The sequence below is a fragment of the Bombina bombina genome, chromosome 8 (assembly GCF_027579735.1).
Source record: "Bombina bombina isolate aBomBom1 chromosome 8, aBomBom1.pri, whole genome shotgun sequence".
Lineage (NCBI taxonomy): Eukaryota > Metazoa > Chordata > Amphibia > Anura > Bombinatoridae > Bombina > Bombina bombina.
Window position 1 is genome coordinate 321137768 of NC_069506.1, and position 21500 is coordinate 321159267.

The following is a 21500-nucleotide window of genomic DNA, read 5'->3' on the forward strand; positions in this document are numbered from 1 at the left end:
ATAAACATATGAGTAAGTACACTTCTGTAATAGATTTCAACGCTCCTAACATTGTTCCTCCAAACAAATGTCAAGGGTAAAAATAAATTGATTAGACAAAATAGGGGAGCACTAGAGAGCTGGTTGAAAATGTAGTGAGGACTGATATTAATAATTTGTATTATGATGATAAATAATGTATATTTACTTTTCTAAGAAACAATATAATATAAAATATTTATATTTTATTTATTTTTTTATGAAACAAATGTTTTATTAGGATCTAAAAACAAAATGCACCCAACAATGAAACATACTTTTTCCATTTCTTCTGAGGAACAAATCACAGACACTTAACTTTGGATCTTACAGGTTGTGCGATGTTGATTTTACAAAATGTGTTTGTATGTATATAATATCATAGTGCTGCGATCCGTAGAGATTGCCAGAGCTTTTTTTTATGCTAGTTTGCAGGAACAGAAGATAAATCACAGCTTTAAAATGTAATAAAAACCTGAAATTATCTGCTCTAACATCCAATCTGCTGGTAGCATAAAAATGTTCTTTCTTCCATAGGAAGTTGCTTTGCTTAATGGTACTAAATAACTTTTTTTTAGATTAAAATTAACTGGGGCAATGTTTTCCAATTCCGAATTTAGAATTTAAAAACAACAAAAATAAACTCTACCTACGATGTTCAGATTAAGACCAGTCTATACAAGTCAGTTGCACAGATATATAAGTGAAAGGTGACAGTAACATCTGATTAACTTAAGTATGGCTGACAATAAGCAAACTAGTAAGGTCCATCCACGAATCTATTACAGAGAGATGACAACTTTATGTGAGAATAATTTTGTGATTAAAAATAATCAATAGTGTAAAACAATGTAAACACATAAAATAATGATGAAAAAATGGATAATGAAAAATGGACTGGTGGTCCAAGTATTTACAAACTAAACAAAAACAAAAAAAAAAACTAACGTTTCTTGGGTGTTCTCTAAAAATGGGTTAAAAGGTGTAGATAATGGGTTAAGTGATGAGGTCAATTGACCAGTGGTAATGTGCACTTGTGTGTGCTAATGTAGCAATAAAATCGTGAGATAAAGTGGATATATAATATTTTACAAAGATAGTTAAAATGCGTTAGGCACAAAAAGTTATTATAACAATTGTTGCAAGGACATCAAAATCTAAAAAACATATTACATCACATTAGATTGGCAGTTATTGTCAAATGTTGCAATATTTATAACAGTAAATGTAGCGATAAATGTAGCAATAATTTGCTGGTATAGCAATGTGAGCGTTATAGTAGGTTATAACCAATGAGTTCAAGCTGTTACAAAGAATAATAAATACAAACTTGTGGATTAAAAAGCACACTTTGACTTTGAGTAGTGCTTTGATAGATTAAAAAGCAAATCTTGACTTTCAATTATGTTTTGTGGCCAAATAGCGGTATACTATGGAGTTCCGTTATGAAGAGAGGCCGTTACAGGGTGAGCCTGTATTGCTGGCTTTATTTTGGTGGATCCGTGATGAAAACTGTGTTCAAGCCAAACTTCCGGGTCACGAGTGGTAGTGGGTCACTAGTAGTGACGACAGAAGGTAGAGGCTGATAGGGCAGATAAAGTGAGCCCTTATGTATCCAAATGATTGGCAATATATCCTCTGTGGTAGCTACTATCGCAGCTTTTGACAAGTATGTTTGGCGAGGTTGGAGGGAGCAATTTCACAATTCCGTGTGGAAAAATGGAGATTATATCTCTGCTGTCGTTGATTGAATATAGCTATAACAAAGCTATCTTTCTCTGGGTTGGCTAAAAAGACTTAGCTTGGGCAAATCTATGCGTTTCAGCCGATGGCCTTTATCAAGATCTTTTTCACACACGGAATTGTGAAATCGCTCCCTCCAACCTCGCCAAATATTACTTGTTAAAAGCTGCGACAGTAGCTACTACAGAGGATATACAAATATGTTTGGTAATTAGCATTCACAAGGATACTTTTTCCACAGTCCTGACCGGCTATACACCGGCTGTCTACAATCCACAAAGTGCACGCTAAAATCAGACAGCTTAAAGTGAAGGGCAATTTTGATGAATTAGTGCCCGGATAATCCTATTAAAAACAAGGGCACTTTAATTCATCAAAATAGACATTTCACTCGTTTTCTTCAAAAACTTACCTTTTAATCCTGGCAGCCGCTCCAGAGATCCCCCCGGCAGTCGGAAGCCTCTGCAGACGTCAGAAATGACAAATCCAGCTTCCTCCAATCACGGCTTCCCCCCATGGGAATCTTGGCCTGATGCAACACGTGATTGGAGGATGCCGGATTCCTCATTTTGGACCCGCGAAGACGGCTTGCAACGGGCGGAGGAAGTGCTTGAGCGGCTGTCTGGATTAAAAAGGTAAGTTTTTGAAGAAAACGAGTGAAATGTCAATTTTTATGAATTAAAGTGCCCTTGTTTTTAATAGGATTATCCGGGCACTAATTCATCAAAATTTACTTTCACTTTAAAGAACAGTGTCAGACTTTGCCATTTTTGAATGGATTGTTTAGATCTACAAAAAATTGCCAATCATTTGGATACATAAGGGCTCACTTTATCTGCCCTATTGGCCTCTACCTTCTGTCATCACTACCACTCGTGACACGGAAGTTCGGTTTGAACACAGTTTTCATCATGGATTAACCAACATAAAGCCAGCAATACAGGCTCACCCTGTAACAGCCTCTCTTCAAAACGGAACTCCACAGTATACCGCTATTTGGCCACAAAACATCATTGAAAGTCAAGGTTTGCTTTTTAATCCACTGCAGTGTGATATCTTTTTATTTATCATTCTTTGTAACAGCGTAAGCTCATTGGTTATAACCTACTATAGCGCTCACATTGCTATACCAGCAAATTATTGCTACATTTACTGTTATAAATATTGCAACATTTGACAATAACTGCCAATCTAATGTGATGTAATATGTTTTTTAGATTTTGATGTCCTTGCAACAATTGTTATAACTTTTTGTGCCTAACACATTTTAACTCTTAGCAAAATATTATATATCCACTTTATCTCACTATTTTATTGCTACATTAGCACACACAAGTGCACATTACCACTGGTGAATCGACCTCATCACTTAACCCATTATCTACACCTTTTAACCCATTTTTAGAGAACACCCAAAAAACGTTAGTTTTTTTGTTTGTTTTTGATTAGTTTGTAAATACTTAGACCACTAGTCCATTTTTCATTATCCATTTTTTCATCATTATTTTATGTGTTTACATTGTTTTACACTATTATTTTTCATCACAAAATTATTCTCACGTTTAGTTATACCTTTTAATATCAGTCCTCACTACATTTTCAACCAGCTCCCTAGCGCTCCCCTAGTTTGTCTAATCAATTTCTTAGTACATAGGATAGCCTTATGCCTATCCCAGGCATTAATCAGTACATAGGATAGCCTTATGCTCATCCCAGGCATTAATCAGTACGTAGGATAGCCTTATGCTCATCCCAGGCATTAATCAGTACGTAGGATAGCCTTATGCTCATCCCAGGCATTAATCAGTACGTAGGATAGCCTTATGCTCATCCCAGGCATTAATCAGTACGTAGGATAGCCTTATGCTCATCCCAGGCATTAATCAGTACGTAGGATAGCCTTATGCTCATCCCAGGCATTAATCAGTACGTAGGATAGCCTTATGCTCATCCCAGGCATTAATCAGTACGTAGGATAGCCTTATGCTCATCCCAGGCATTAATCAGTACGTAGGATAGCCTTATGCTCATCCCAGGCATTAATCAGTACGTAGGATAGCAGCATGCTTATCCCAGGCATTAATCAGTACGTAGGATAGCAGCATGCTTATCCCAGGCATTAATCGGTACGTAGGATAGCCTTATGCTTATCCCAGGCATTAATCGGTAAGTAGGATAGCCTTATGCTTATCCCAGGCATTAATCAGTACGTAGGATAGCCTTATGCTTATCCCAGGCATTAATCAGTACGTAGGATAGCCTTATGCTTATCCCAGGCATTAATCAGTACGTAGGATAGCCTTATGCTTATCCCAGGCATTAATCAGTACGTAGGATAGCCTTATGCTTATCCCAGGCATTAATCAGTACGTAGGATAGCCTTATGCCTATCCCAGGCATTAATCAGTACGTAGGATAGCCTTATGCTTATCCCAGGCATTAATCAGTACGTAGGATAGCCTTATGCTTATCCCAGGCATTAATCAGTACGTAGGATAGCCTTATGCTTATCCCAGGCATTAATCAGTACGTAGGATAGCCTTATGCCTATCCCAGGCATTAATCAGTACGTAGGATAGCCTTATGCCTATCCCAGGCATTAATCAGTACGTAGGATAGCCTTATGCCTATCCCAGGCATTAATCAGTACGTAGGATAGCATTATGCTTATCCCAGGCATTAATCAGTACGTAGGATAGCCTTATGCTTATCCCAGGCATTAATCAGTACGTAGGATAGCCTTATGCTTATCCCAGGCATTAATCAGTACGTAGGATAGCCTTATGCCTATCCCAGGCATTAATCAGTACGTAGGATAGCCATATGCCTATCCCAGGCATTAATCAGTACGTAGGATAGCATTATGCTTATCCCAGGCATTAATCAGTACGTAGGATAGCATTATGCTTATCCCAGGCATTAATCAGTACGTAGGATAGCATTATGCTTATCCCAGGCATTAATCAGTACGTAGGATAGCATTATGCTTATCCCAGGCATTAATCAGTACGTAGGATAGCCTTATGCTTATCCCAGACATTAATACATAGGATAGCCTTATGCTTATCCCAGACATTAATACATAGGATAGCCTTATGTTTATCCTAGGCATTAGTTAGTACATAGGATAGCCTTATGCTTATCCCAGACATTAATACATAGGATAGCCTTATGTTTATCCTAGGCATTAGTTAGTACATAGGATAACCTTATGCTCATCCCAGGCATTGTTTAGTAGTTAGGATAGCCTTATCTTTATCCCAGGAATTAATTAGTACGTAGGATAGCCTTGTGCTTATCCCAGGCATTAATTAGTACATATGATAGCCTTATGCGTATCCCAGGCATTAATTAGTACATATGATAGCCTTATACTTATCCCAGGCATTCTTGAAGTCCCTGACAGTGTCTGTCAATACAACCTCTAATGGAAGTTCATTGCACAAATCAATCACATTTTCTGGGAAGACGTGCTTCTGCAAATTACTCCTGGACCTAATACCCCTTGATCTGGAATTGCAATACTCACAGCTTCAGTTTACTAAGCCTGTTAATATTCTTTAAAGTTTCTATCATATCACCTCTTTCCCTAATCTCCTCTAAGCTATACATATTTAGGTAATCAAGCCTTTCCTGGTAAGTTTTTTTTTTTTTTTTTTTAGACCATATACCATTTCGTAACCCTCCTCTGAACTGAACATTTATCTATTTCTGGAGATATGGGCCCCTATTTAAGAAAGTCTGGCGGACCTGATCCGACAGTGCGGATCAGGTCTGCCAGACCTCGCTGAATACGCGAGCAATACGCTCGCCGTATTCAGCATTTCACCAGCAGCTCACAAGAGCTGCTGGTGCAACGCCGTTCCCTGCAGACTCGTGGCCAATGGGCCGCCAGCAGGGGGTGTCAATCACCCCGATCGTACTCGATCGGGTTGATTTCCGGTGATGTCTGTCCGCCTGCTTAGAGCAGGCGGACAGGTTATGGAGCAGCAGTCTTTGTGACCACTACTTCATAACTGCTGTTTCTGGCGAGTCTGCAGGCTCGCCAGAAACACGGGGCATCAATCTCCGTTCGGAGCTTGATAGGCCCCATGGCCTCCAGTACTGCACACAATACTCAAGATGAGGCCTAACTAGTGATGTGTAAAGTGTCATAAGAAAAACTTATACCTATACAACAGAGCATTCTACTGGCCTTACTCGCTGCAATACTACATTGTTTATTTTATATCACTTCTCATTCAACCCCCCCCAACTGCTTCTAGTAAAAGCTATTTGTTTCATTAGTAGTTTTTACAGTGCACAGGGCATACAGACCATATGTCCATTTGCCTTGTGCACTCACATTCAAACACTGGCACGGACGTATCCCTTTGGTGATAATGATGTAAATTTAGTTTTGACTATAAAGTCCTTTTGATGATTTGTAATTTAATAATACACAAGGGCCAAGCATAAACCAAATCCCTAGGGAGCAGATTTAAAAGATAGCCCTGAGCTAATGTGTGGGGAGGGGAAATCACACATTTAAGTACATTTATTGCTTTTTTGTTTTGGATAATTACAGAATTCCAATAACACAGGTTAACATTGTATTTGTTAATAAATCAAGTGTTGGAAGTTTAGTTCATGAATATTAATTTAACTAGAGGTCATGGGTTAGGAACACATGTTATGAAAGGGCTCTGAATGGTTTCACAATGCATTCATTACAAGTTTTGTTCTTGGCTCTATACTAAAGGTCCACATATAGAATGTCCATCGACACTAAGAGTCCTTTGCATCCTAAAACTGTAAATGCAATTTAAAAAAAAAAGAAAAAAAAATTTCATTGTGTTGTTGTAGAAAGTTTCTGTCCTGTGGAAACCGAAAAACCATCACCGCATGCACACACCAAGCAAAGATTGCCAAGCCCCCTAATAAAGTTCCCCAAGCTAGGCATCAGCAACAGGAAGCACAGCTGTTACAAGCAGAGGGAAGCTGGAACTACATTATACCTTACTCCTGAAGAGAGGCTTGGCGCCCGGCCCACAGTACTCATTGTAGATCAGTTTAAACAAGAAGAGGTGGAAGAGGATGATAAGAGATGCAACACTAAACCAAAACAAGAATGGCAAGCCTGGATACTGCTTTGCCATGTGTTCTTCGTGTGCTAAGATTTCTTTCAGGTGAAGAGTGTGTCTCAAATCCTGGAGGTGCGTTAAATCAGTTGAGATGTAAAGAAGGGGCGTTATCGGCTTGGTCACTAGAACTGGGAACGTGTGCCCTCGGATTTCAGAGGTAAGTTCCACAGGCTCATTTAGACAACCCGCCTCGCAGGCATAAATTTTCACTACCTTATCCTGAAATTTCACAGAAACATGTAGAAATGGTTTATCATCTTGATCCAGCAGCACGGCTAAGTTGATCAGGTCTTTATTATAATGTATTCCTCGTAAAGTATAGCTGTTGTCAAGGACCTGTGGGTCTAACTGGAACTGGAGATGATTTTCGTTAAATTGCAGACCTCCAAAGCTCAGCATCATACCTTGCATTAGCCCATGGGCACCAGCTAACACCAAGCTTTTGCATCCTCTCTTTTGCAGAGTCAATTTCCACAAGTCAAAAAGTTTTAAGATCTGTGGAATCTCATTTAGACTGCTAGGCCATAAATTTTCTGCATGCATGGTTTCATGGCCACTAGAACAGTGGTCGGCATAATTCAGAGTGGCCTCCATTTTTTCACGCTCATCGTTACTTAGAAGTGGATCTACTAAAGTTGCTGATGTACAAGACAACATATAATACAGCGTCATATTAATAGTATCACTGGAAGGAGTATGCAAGCCCTTTAGCTTTTTCATCTCAATTCCTGAAAACAAAAACAAAAAAAGTTAAACAAACTAGAGAATGAAAGAAATAACATTTACAACGTGTTAAGAGTGACACTACAAATGAAAAACAAGTTATCCCAGAGTTACTAAAATTATCAATTGCCACCTGTTCTACCAAAATATCAAGAAGGAAATAAAAAAAAATATATATATATATGTCTGTGTGTGTATGTGTGTATATATATATATATATATATATATATATATATATTTATTCTCAGTTTGTTTGGCTTTGTGAGCTCGCATGATGGTGTGCCTGTGTTAGGGACTCAGGCAAAGGTAAGGACCTTGACGTGGTGCCTGAGCTTTCCCATTTGGCCAGATGCGGTGACTAACCTTTCCAGTTGTGATTTTATCTTAGCTGTGAGCTAGCTGGTGAGTGCTGGGTGTTTCTATGTGTTATATATATATATATATATATGTGTGTGTGGTAACACAATCGGTTTTGCTAACTAGCCCTATTTCTATTTGTGGCTTTTACATTCAGCAATTATGGTTTTCTAAATATTTAGGAAATCTGCAAATATCTCAATCTAGCTGGATCATTCTAGCATGCTGCCAGAAAGTGTTGGACATCTCCGAGACAACCCCATCAACCTTGTAAACTGAAGCCTTACTGTTGATAGCCTGTGAACTGTCAACCAGCTACATACTGAAACTTACCGGTCTTCTGTGAGCATTTGCAGCTCAGAAGTGTGGATACCATGTAAACATTAAAGGGATAATCCAGTCAAAAATAAACTTTCGTGATTCAGATAGATCAGCAATTTAAAAGGACACTGAACTCAGAATTATTCTTTTGTGATTCAGATAGAGCATGAATTTTTAAACAACTTTCTAATTTACTCCTATTATCAAATTTTCTTTATTATCTTGGTATCTTTATTTGAAATGCAAGAATCTAAGTTTAGATGCCGGCCCATTTTGGTGAACAACCTGGGTTGTCCTTGCTGATTGGTGGAAAAAATCCATCCACCAATCAAAAAGTGCTGTCCAGAGTGCTTAACCCAAAAAAGCTTAGTTGGCTTTTATTTCAAATAAAGATACCAAGAGAACGAAGAATAATTGATAATAGGAGTAAATTAGAAAGTTGCTTAAAAATGCATGTTCTTTCTGAATCATGAACGTTTAATTTTGACTATGCTATCCCTTTAAGCTTAAAAAATAAAAGTGTCACAGGGTTGTTCTTCAGTCACACCTAACTTTTTTGCATTATTCAGATAAATATAGTGTGTTCCTGCACTAGATAAAGTTGTCTGGGTTAATAATTAAATATAAATATATTTATGGACCTAAGAAATTAAACAATGTTAATGTCACAATGCGTCGGGGAGGAAACTGCTTCTGAATATTGATAGAGTGAAAAATATTTAAATTATACTGGAATATGGCAGGAAGCGGCAGTTTATGTATAGACAATTCATCTTTAAAACCAATAACAAAACATGACATTTATTTGCACTGCAGTTTGAAGTCAGAGCACTTGCTTGCAATATAAAGAATATTTATATTGGCATTAGTGATAGTGTCACCTTCACTTGCATAGTTCTGTTTATCCAGGTAATATAAAGTGAAATGTTTGCTACAGAAATGTCTCATGTTTGGAGGGGTTCACTTAAAGGAACAGTCTAGTCAGAATTAAAGTTTCATGATTCCGATAGGGCATGTCATTTTAAACAACTTTCCAATTTACTTTTATCATCAAATTTTTTGTTCGCTTAGTATTCTTAGTTCAAAGCTAAACCTAGGTAGGCTCATATGCTACTTTCTTAGCCCTTGATGGCCACCTCTTATTTGAATGCATTTTTACAGTTTTTTTACAGCTAGAGGGTGTTAGTTCACGTGTGTCAAATAGATAACACTGTGCTCACGCCCGTGGAGTTACCTAGGAGTCAGCACAGTTATAATAATAAACTTTTTACCTATGTGAATACCTTATATCTAAGCCTCTGCAGACTGCCCCCTTATCTCAGAACTTTTGACAGACTTGCATTTTAGCCAATCAATGCTGATTTATAAGAAACTCCACGGGTGTGAGCACAAGGTTAATTTTACCTCCGATATATATTTCAGACCATTCTGGTAGCTTAGGGTCTCAATTTACTTTTATTTTTCAATGAGTGGCCACATTACATTTCTTTTTACTTGCAGGGCACGTTAATGGACTTTTCAAATTCTAAATGAACAAGCAGCAAATAAGTTGTGTTGCAAATGGGCATATACAGTAAAGCCGTATGGGACAAGGGAGTTATAATGCATTGGAGAACTGTATCTTATCTCCCAGGACATAATGTGGAACCAAATAAGTATCATAAAGCTTGCACATCATAGATAGTTTGTTTACATTACCTGAAACAAATAAGTCAGCCCAGACTTGCTGATGTTCATGAAACAATTCTTCAGTGTTCATGTGCATTACTTCTAACATCTCTTTCTTAACCGTTTCTCGCAACTTGCTAAATGTTTCATCCAGTTTTCCAGAATCAATGGGTTCAGATGTATAAACTACAGAAAGTATGGTTTCATCATATTCAGATTTGGGACTTATTTGCACTCTGGTTACCAATTTTTTGGTGGCAATCACAAGTAGTAAACTTTTGCCATCCTCAATTGAGACCTTTCCAGAGGAGAGGAGGAATTGCCTGTCTTGAACCTTCTCCACACTGGTGGAAAACTTAACTCCTGCTGACAGTTTCTGAGAAGACAGTTCAAAAGCTGTAATTTTGTCACGAGGGTTTGAGATGTGGATTCTCTGGATATAAACATGAGGCCTTCGTCTGTGTGCAAAGTAATCTTCCCGAATTGTGACACAATCACGAACAGAATCGGACACATCAACTTGCACGCAACGTATAGTCCTTATCAAACCCTCTCTCAAAAGAACTGCAGTGGCATGAGATTCAACAGATGTAACAGTACTCTTTACTAAAGTCAAAGGAGCATAATCAGTCATGTGGAATGGTGCTGTCAGAGAAGACACCCAGAGCTGGTTTTTGCCAACATCCAGAATAACATGTCCATTGCCGACCATTGACGGTCCTTGTAATTTTACATCCTCAACTGATGAGGACACCATCATTATATCGCCCCTCTCTGCATGGTTTTTCCATTGTTTAGTCTGTAACTGTACACAAGCGCCAGAAGTACCTCTTGACTTTCCAGAAAACCATAAGGATCTGAACATGGACGCTGAACTAAAATACCAGTATATAATTAACAGGAAGCCCAAGACTACTAATACTCTACGTGCCCAGCTGCTGGACAAGAGTCCTGGAAAAACTTTGAGTCTTTGCTGTAGCCACATCTGGAAAGATATATTCATGGACGTTGCTTGAGTGATGTCAAAATGAACCAGGGCAAATCACTCAGATCATCTGGGAAACTTCCTTCTATAGATCAACACTATTAACTGTATACAGTCTCGCTTGAACTTTACATCACTTCAGCACACACTTTATACACCTAAACTTATTATAGTTTGCTTGCTCAATAGTAAACCCCTAGAGACAGTCAGATCTGACAAACATACTGGCACACAGCCCTGCAAATGTACTGATATGTAACAATACACCTCATGTCTCAGCTGAAGCTCTTTAACTCCTCACACAATGCTTCCAAACTGCTGCACCTCCCAACCAGCTACTAATTAAAGCTGCCAGGATCAATTACCTAATGATGACATCTTCAAAGACACTTAAATCCACCCTGTCCGAAAATAACTATCACACAACACAAATATTATAGGCTTCTGTGAACTACCAAGTGACTATAAACAGCCTTTCCTGAGTCTGTAGTTTATTATCACTCACCCCTGAGTTATGTTATTATAGTACAACCCTTAGATCCCTGAGCCCACTCACCCACCTCTAGGAACTACTCCCCTCCTCGGTCCCCTATTACTGCATTCACTAACAAGGTTTATTCGTTTCTTCAGGATTCATTTCTCCCCGACCACATCAGCTTCCTGCTCCCTAACTCACCTCCATTCACTCGCCCAGTCCCCAAAAACGTCTCCGTGACCTCACTCACACTCCTTATTCACACAATATCGGAATAACAAGAACTCTCACTCAGTAGCAAAACTCGCTCTATGCTTCTGCTCCCATAACACGGAAATGTCACCAGGCAATTTCGCCTTACGGCAAGCGTCGCAAACTTGTCAATCGGAGTCTTTTCCCAGTCTCAGAAAGGCAGCGAACTCCGGTCATGTGATCCAACCACGTGGATTATACGGACATTGTAAGGAAAAAGTACAGCTAGTACTGGAAAGTAGGACGAACTGTCATGTGCTTCACACGGGGTGCATGATGGGAAAACTGTATTAGTTGCCGGAAGTAACAAGTGTTTAGGACGTTACATTGTGGCAGCAACTCTCACTCTCAGCTCTTCCTATGTTATTGAGCCCATGATAAGTAATGGTTTAATTGTATGAGGTACTGTGGGCCTTTGCTTTTTCTTTATGTATCATATAAGCACCTTACACAGGATATTACCGTTTGGTGTAGACAAGCAGGAGAGGGGACCACCATGGGTAGGTTGCCAGGTGCCCAGTGTTTGGTTAAAACGCCAGTTGTCGATTGGCTAATCTCATACCCCCCAACTGTCCCGATTTTCGCGGGACAGTCCCGATTTTAGGGGTCTGTCCCTCTTTCCCGAGTTGCTAGCCATCTGTCCCGATTTTCCCCAGGCATTTTAAAAAAAAAAAATTATTTTTTTTTTTTTTTTTTTTTTACAATTCTATTGGGCCCATACTCAGAAGCAGCTGGCTTTGCTCTCACATGGTTAGATACCTGTTATATTCCCTGTGGAAAAGGAATGGTGTGTGGGTTAAGCAGGAGTAAGAAGGCTGTATACACTCTGACCACGGGTAATGGTGACCTCTCTAACCTACCTCTGGTAATGATGATATCTAACCCCTGGTGATAATACTAGCATGCCTTCAGTTTTATACAATGAGCAGTGCTAATACCAGGGTAACAAACAGTTTAACAAACAGTGGCAGCCGCAGACTGCCAGCTACTGTGCTTGCCAACCCCAGGACCCCATACAATGAATTACAGATACCCATATATGATGTAGTGTGTGTGTCTATCTGTATCCATAACTGTGTGTGTGTATCTGTATGTATAAGTTTATGCTATGTAGTGTGTGTGTGTCTGCATGTATAAATGTAAGCTATGTAGTGTGTGTATGTGTATCTGCATGTATAAGTGTGTATCTGCATGTGTAAGTGTATGCTATGTAGTGTGTGTGTATCTGCATGTGTAAGTGTATGCTATGTAGTGTGTGTGTATCTGCATGTATAAATGTAAGCTATGTAGTGTGTGTATGTGTATCTGCATGTATAAGTGTGTATCTGCATGTGTAAGTGTATGCTATGTAGTGTGTGTGTATCTGCATGTGTAAGTGTATGCTATGTAGTGTAGTGTGTGTGTATCTGCATGTATAAGTGTATGCTATGTAGTGTGTGTGTATCTGCATGTATAAGTGTATGCTATGTAGTGTGTGTGTGTATCTGCATGTATAAGTGTATGCTATGTAGTGTGTGTGTATCTGCATGTGTAAGTGTATGCTATGTAGCGTGCTACTGTGCATTTTTGCTGACTTTAAAGGCCAGAATCTAGAATATTAATGGGGAATGCACAGAGTAGTTTTAAAGAATTTATTAATAAATGTGCAATTAAGATAAAAATATTTAGCAATGTCTTTGCAAAGGCTTATTAAATACAGCGCTCACATAGCCATACCAGTGGTTTGAGCTTGTGTTTGATTTGCTGCCTAAGTGTATTAAAATATGACTTTATTTAGAATTTTATTTTTATTACTTTGGTCTTATGATTTTTAAGCCCCGCCCACCACATTTCAATTTTTTTGCGGGGGGGTGTCCCTCTTTTGAATTTTGAAATGTTGGGAGGTATGTAATCTGCCCACGTACTTTGTAGGGGTTGGCACCAGGACCACACTTGTTTAGCAGTCAGAGAATCAGATAAACAAACAGAGAAAGGTTTGTTAGTAAAAATACACTGCAGCATGAATAAAGGGAACGGTGTAAAAGCCGGAACGGAACAGGCCTTTTATGAAGGAAATTTATTTAAAATATAATGGGATGTGTTAGAGACTCTTGAGAACAATTTTAGGAACAAGAATATTTGTGTTATAATAATTAATTAACCCTTTAACTACCAAAATAGTGTCCGGAACCAAACATAAAAGCCCGGAACAGCACCTTCCCAGAAAACCAGATACACCAAAGTCACATGTGACTAAATGTTATAAGTGTAATCAGCCACAAACCATTCACAGAAACCACGTTCCAATACCCGTTCCGGCCTGTAAAATGCTTTTTCATGAAAAGTGACGGAACGGCACCTTACCAGCAAACCAGATACACCAAATTCACCAGTCACACATGACTAAATGTTATAAGTGTAATCAGCCACAAACCATCCACAGAAACCACATTATGATATCTGTTCCAGCCTTTAATACACTTTTTTATAAAAAGTGACGGAACGGCACCTTCCCAGCAAAATATACAGACCAAATTCACCAGCCACACATAACTAGATGTGGTAAGTGTAATCAACCACAAACCATACACAGAAACCACGTTCCAATACCCGTTCCGGCCTGTAAAATGCTTTTTCATGAAAAGTGACGGAACGGCACCTTACCAGCAAACCAGATACACCAAATTCACCAGTCACACATGACTAAATGTTATAAGTGTAATCAGCCACAAACCATCCACAGAAACCACATTATGATATCTGTTCCAGCCTTTAATACACTTTTTTATAAAAAGTGACGGAACGGCACCTTCCCAGCAAAATATACAGACCAAATTCACCAGCCACACATAACTAGATGTGATAAGTGTAATCAACCACAAACCATACACAGAAACCACGTTCCAATACCCGTTCCGGCCTGTAAAATGCTTTTTCATGAAAAGTGACGGAACGGCACCTTACCAGCAAACCAGATACACCAAATTCACCAGTCACACATGACTAAATGTTATAAGTGTAATCAGCCACAAACCATCCACAGAAACCCCATTATGATATCTGTTCCGGCCTTTAATACACTTTTTTATAAAAAGTGACGGAACGGCACCTTCCCAGCAAAATATACAGACCAAATTCACCAGCCACACATAACTAGATGTGATAAGTGTAATCAACCACAAACCATCCACAGAAACCACGTTCCAATACCCGTTCCAGCCTGTAAAACACTTTTTCATGAAAAGTGACGGAACAGCACTTTACCAGAAAACCAGATACACCAAATTCACCAGTCACACATAACTAAATGTTATAAGTGTAATCAGCCACAAACCATCCACAGAAACCACATTATGATATCTGTTCCGGCCTTTAATCCACTTTTTTTTTTTATAAAAAGTGACGGAACGGCACCTTCCCAGCAAAATATACAGACTAAATTCACCAGCCACACATAACTAGATGTGATAAGTGTAATCAACCACAAACCATCCACAGAAACCACGTTCCAATACCCGTTCCGGCCTGTAAAATGCTTTTTCATGAAAAGTGACGGAACGGCACCTTACCAGCAAACAAGATACACCAAATTCACCAGTCACACATGACTAAATGTTATAAGTGTAATCAGCCACAAACCATCCACAGAAACCCCATTATGATATCTGTGCCGGCCTTTAATACACTTTTTTATAAAAAGTGACGGAACGGCACCTTCCCAGCAAAATATACAGACCAAATTCACCAGCCACACATAACTAGATGTGATAAGTGTAATCAACCACAAACCATCCACAGAAACCACGTTCCAATACCCGTTCCAGCCTGTAAAACGCTTTTTCATGAAAAGTGACGGAACAGCACTTTACCAGAAAACCAGATACACCAAATTCACCAGTCACACATAACTAAATGTTATAAGTGTAATCAGCCACAAACCATCCACAGAAACCACATTATGATATCTGTTCCGGCCTTTAATCCACTTTTTTTTATAAAAAGTGACGGAACGGCACCTTCCCAGCAAAATATACAGACTAAATTCACCAGCCACACATAACTAGATGTGATAAGTGTAATCAACCACAAACCATCCACAGAAACCACGTTCCAATACCCGTTCCGGCCTGTAAAATGCTTTTTCATGAAAAGTGACGGAACGGCACCTTACCAGCAAACAAGATACACCAAATTCACCAGTCACACATGACTAAATGTTATAAGTGTAAGCAGCCACAAACCATCCACAGAAACCACATTATGATATCTGTTCCAGCCTTTAATACACTTTTTTATAAAAAGTGACGGAACGGCACCTTCCCAGCAAAATATACAGACCAAATTCACCAGCCACACATAACTAGATGTGGTAAGTGTAATCAACCACAAACCATCCACAGAAACCACGTTCCAATACCCGTTCCGGCCTGTAAAATGCTTTTTCATGAAAAGTGACGGAACGGCACCTTACCAGCAAACCAGATACACTAAAATCACCAGTCACACATTACTAAATGTTATAAGTGTAATCAGCCACAAACCATCCACAGAAACCCCATTATGATATCTGTTCCGGCCTTTAATACACTTTTTTATAAAAAGTGACGGAACGGCACCTTCCCAGCAAAATATACAGACAAAATTCACCAGCCACACATAACTAGATGTGATAAGTGTAATCAACCACAAACCATCCACAGAAACCACTTTCCAATACCCGTTCCGGCCTGTAAAATGCTTTTTCATGAAAAGTGACGGAACGGCACCTTACCAGCAAACAAGATACACCAAATTCACCAGTCACACATTACTAAATGTTATAAGTGTAATCAGCCACAAACCATCCACAGAAACCCCATTATGATATCTGTTCCGGCCTTTAATACACTTTTTTATAAAAAGTGACGGAACGGCACCTTCCCAGCAAAATATACAGACCAAATTCACCAGCCACACATAACTAGATGTGATAAGTTTAATCAACCACAAACCATCCACAGAAACCACGTTCCAATACACGTTCCAGCCTGTAAAACGCTTTTTCATGAAAAGTGACGGAACAGCACTTTACCAGCAAACCAGATACACCAAATTCACCAGTCACACATAACTAAATGTTATAAGTGTAATCAGCCACAAACCATCCACAGAAACCACATTATGATATCTGTTCCGGCCTTTAATACACTTTTTTATAAAAAGTGACTGGTGAATTTGGTGTATCTGGTTTGCCGGTAAGGTGCCGTTCCGTCACTTTTCATGAAAAAGCATTTTACAGGCCGGAACGGGTATTGGAACGTGGTTTCTGTGGATGGTTTGTGGTTGATTACACTTATCACATCTAGTTATGTGTGGCTGGTGAATTTGGTCTGTATATTTTGCTGGGAAGGTACCGTTCCGTCACTTTTTATAAAAAAAAGTGTATTAAAGGCCGGAACAGATATTATAATGTGGTTTCTGTGGATGGTTTGTGGCTGATTACACTTATAACATTTAGTCATGTGTGACTGGTGAATTTGGTGTATCTGGTTTGCTTTTAAGGTGCCGTTCCGTCACTTTTCATGAAAAAGCATTTTTCAGGCCGGAACGGGTATTGGAACATGGTTTCTGTGGATGGTTTGTGGTTGATTACACTTACCACATCTAGTTATGTGTGACTGGTGAATTTGGTCTGTATATTTTGCTGGGTAGGTGCCGTTCCGTCACTTTTTATAATGAAGTGTATTAAAGGCCGGAACAGATATCATAATGTGGTTTCTGTGGATGGTTTGTGGCTGATTACACTTATAACATTTAGTTATGTGTGACTGGTGAATTTGGTGTATCTGGTTTGCTGGTAAGGCGCCGTTCCATCATTTTTCATGAAAAAGCGTTTTACAGGCCGGAACGGGTATTGGAACGTGGTTTCTGTGGATGGTTTGTGGTTGATTACACTTATCACATCTAGTTATGTGTGGCTGGTGAATTTGGTCTGTATATTTGGCTGGGAAGGTGCCGTTCCGTCACTTTTTATAAAAAAAAAGTGTATTAAAAGCTGGAACAGATATTATAATGTGGTTTCTATGGATGGTTTGTGGCTGATTACACTTATAACATTTAGTTATGTGTGACTGGTGAATTTGGTGTATCTGGTTTGCTGGTAAAGTGCTGTTCCGTCACTTTTCATGAAAAAGCGTTTTACAAGCTGGAACGGGTATTGGAACGTGGTTTCTGTGGATGGTTTGTGGTTCATTACACTTATCACATCTAGTTATGTGTGACTGGTGAATTTGGTCTGTATATTTTGCTGGGAAGGTGCCGTTCCATCACTTTTTAAAAAAAGTGTATTAAAGGCCGGAACAGATATCATAAAGTGGTTTCTGTGGATGGTTTGTGGCTGATTACACTTATAACATTTAGTTATGTGTAACTGGTGAATTTGGTGTATCTGGTTTGCTGGTAAGGTGCCGTTCCGTCACTTTTCATGAAAAAGCGTTTTACAGGCCGGAACGGGTATTGGAACGTGGTTTCTGTGGATGGTTTGTGGTTGATTACACTTATCACATCTAGTTATGTGTGGCTGGTGAATTTGGTCTGTATATTTTGCTGGAAAGGTGCCGTTCCGTAACTTTTTATAAAAAAGTGTATTAAATGCCGGAACAGATATCATAATGTGGTTTCTGTGGGTGGTTTGTGGCTGATTACACTTATAACATTTAGTTATGTGTAATTGGTGAATTTGTTGTATCTGGTTTGCTGGTAAGGTGCTGTTCCGTCACTTTTCACGAAAAAGCGTTTTACAGGCCGGAACGGGTATTGGAACGTGGTTTCTGTGAATGGTTTGTGGCTGATTACACTTATTACATTTAGTCACATGTGACTTGTGAATTTGGTGTATCTGGTTTTCTGGGAAGGTGCTGTTCCGGGCTTTTATGTTTGGTTCCGGACACTATTTTGGTAGTTAAAGGGTTAATTAATTATTATATCACAAATATTCTTGTTCCTAAAATTGTTCTCAAGAGTCTCTAACACATCCCATTATATTTTAAATCAATTTCCTTCATAAAAGGCCTGTTCCGTTCTGTTCCGGCTTTTACACCGTTCCTGAATAAAGGGCATTTTATTGTGCATGGTCTCAGTATTTTACTAGTTAAAAGAAAGAGAAGAAAATGTGTAAACCCCAGGTTGTCTAATCGCTCTGCTCTGACCAGTCCCACGTGAAATCAAGCGTTTCTGCAGGCTGCAAGTGCACAACGCGTTATCAATGAGCCATATGTATCCATTAAGAGCCCTGTCATGTCTAACTAGCACCAACAATAATAATAAAACAAGTAATAAGAAAATGATGGAATTGCAACTGCTGGCTGATATGCTCCCATTCTTTTCAGGGCGTGGCAGATCAGGACCACACTTGGTGTGTTACTTTATAGCATCTTTGTGTCTTTAAAAGGACACAACTCAAATTTGAAATGCATTAAAGTGTGTTTCAAATTTTAGCAGCATTAGAAGAAAAAAATACAAACATACATTTTGCGTTAATTTTTCTCTAAGCCTGGTCTCTGACGCGTGTGCATGCTTAGAGCACCAGTATGAGATCATGAATAATGATGCTGACTTCATGACATCACGCATGAATACACTGGCCCTCTAAGCATGTAAGAGACAGATAAAGTGGTACATTCACTATGAGCCATCTCCAGACTTCCCAAGATGCTCAGTGTCTCCAGTTCCCATCTTATGATGATATGAAGCCCATCCACAAACTTCTGCAAATCTCTCTGTTCTTTTGTTAATGACCCCATAGAGTAACATAAGAAATCTCTGGTGAGATTATTTAAGAAGTCTCATCAGCACTGCAAGGTCCATCAAAGAGGCAATTGCATTGCAATATAATGCTCCAAAAAGCCTCCAAAGATTTTGGGAGATTTCTCTCTAGCAAATTTGAGTCCTTTGTGAGGACTTCTATCTAATCTACCATTTGCTTGTTACCTATAGAGAGAGACCAGGAACAATCTCCCTTTACCTCTTTACAAATTATCTCTAGGTAGCAGTATCAACTAAATATATGCATTTATTTTGTTACAAATGCAAATTTGTAATGAAAATCGCATATTTGTTCCGTTTTAACAAAATGAATATCAGAATCTATGCACCAATGACATTTTAAGAAAACTAAAAAATACTGACGAAATTCATCAGTATTCATATGTTTTCTTTAAATTACTTTTAAAATACCTTTTGTGCGCAGGTTAATTTTTTTCAGCAGTAGCTTTTAAACATTTACATAAGTTTAATAAAAAGGTATGTAAAGGTTTAACGAATATTCAGTATTCCTTTTGTTTAAACTAAATAAATACTGAATAGTGCAGCCACCGGATATTCGGGGGGAAACAAATTTCCCTGAATATTCGTTATGAAAGATTTGAACAAACCAACATTTTCACAGCTGCACATCTCTGGTATAAACACTTTTGATAGAATATTTCCTCAAATGTTTAAAAATTGTTTGCACTAAAATAGGAATAAAACACAATAATGAGCGCTACGGAATTTGGCGTCACTATACAAATAAATGATAATAATATATTCATATGAATACTAATTATAACTAATGTCACTAAAACCCTGCAAAGGAACAACCTTCCTAAATATGTTATTTATTATTATTATGCTTGCTGAAAGGTGAAATTAATTGTTCCACTCTACACTTCACCAGGGATATCAACCAACATCTTTTCTTCCAATATCCTTCCTCTTTATCCTTAAAGGGACAGTAACGTCAAAATTAAACTTTCATAATTCTGGTAAAGCGTGCAATTTTAAACAACTTTCCAATTTACTTCTGTTATTACATTTGCTTTGTTCTCTTGGTATATTTTATTAAAGAGTAAAACTAGGTAGGCTTATAAGAGCTCAGGAGTGTGTACGTGGCTTTAGTACCCTATGGCAGCAGTGCTCTGTAACATTGTATAACAAAGCTACAAATAATGTTGCAAAACACTACTGCCATAGAGTACTAAAGACACGTGCATACTCCTGAGCTCTTATAAGCCGACCTAGTTTTACTCTTTAATAAAATATACCAAGAGAACAAAGCAAATTTAATAACAGAAGTAAATTGGAAAGTTGTTTAAAATTGCATGCTCCGTCAGAATCATGAAAATGTAATGTTGACTTTACTGTCCCTTTAACAATAATAGTAATAAGGTGTTTCATTTACATGGATTACATACAAATATAAAACTAACAACAACACAACTGCCCTATAAAGTATTTGTTTCTCCTCTATAATAATAAACCTCTACACCAGACCTATCCTCTTCCTTGCTTACTCATTACCTGTCTTTTCAGTATTGCATTCTGCTTGAACTCTCATTATCTAAAGCTCAACAACTCCACCCTCCTTTTCATCTGATATCCTCCTTTTCTATTCATATCCACTATTTCCACTCCTCCGATCATGATTACTGCCAACCACACTGTTATCGCTTCATTCCCTCATGAGTACAGTATGGGCAGCGACCATGGGAGGACGCATTATCTTGAGCTCTAGGAAAGAGCCACCTAATCTGCCTGAAAATAACAACATCCTTATCAATAAATACCAGATTCAGAAGTATAATATTCTCCGGATTCGAAGATTGCTGTGTGACCGACCACCGAGCACTAATCCGGGCTGTGGAGGCCTCCGGCTATGGACTACTTGTGAGGCATTGGCAGCTCCAGTAATCTGGGTAGCACAGTCAAAGCAAGACTGCTAATTCACGTAATAGCTACTTCTGCACCCAGGAAACTTACACTAACATAGCATGGTGCTATATATGTGAGATCCTGAGGAAGCTATAACTATCCTTCTAGAGAGCCACTTCACAAAACT

At 38.6% G+C, this 21500-nt stretch overlaps 1 protein-coding gene across 2 annotated transcripts in view; it reads right to left on the reverse strand.

The window, feature by feature from the left end:
- KIAA2013 (KIAA2013 ortholog) overlaps nt 1-11851 on the reverse strand; it is a 60244-nt gene extending 48393 nt beyond the window's left edge. Inside the window, exons 1-2 of one of the 2 annotated variants that reach the window (XM_053691530.1) lie at nt 9984-11851; nt 6759-7612 (exon numbers count right to left, since the gene is read on the reverse strand). In XM_053691530.1, coding sequence (XP_053547505.1) covers nt 6759-7612; nt 9984-10956 — 1827 coding nt within the window. In that variant the 5' untranslated portion in view covers nt 10957-11851. The remainder of the gene's footprint in view (nt 1-6758; nt 7613-9983) is intronic. The other variant, XM_053691531.1, reaches the window with a different exon arrangement.
- Between the last annotated feature and the right edge of the window lie 9649 nt (nt 11852-21500).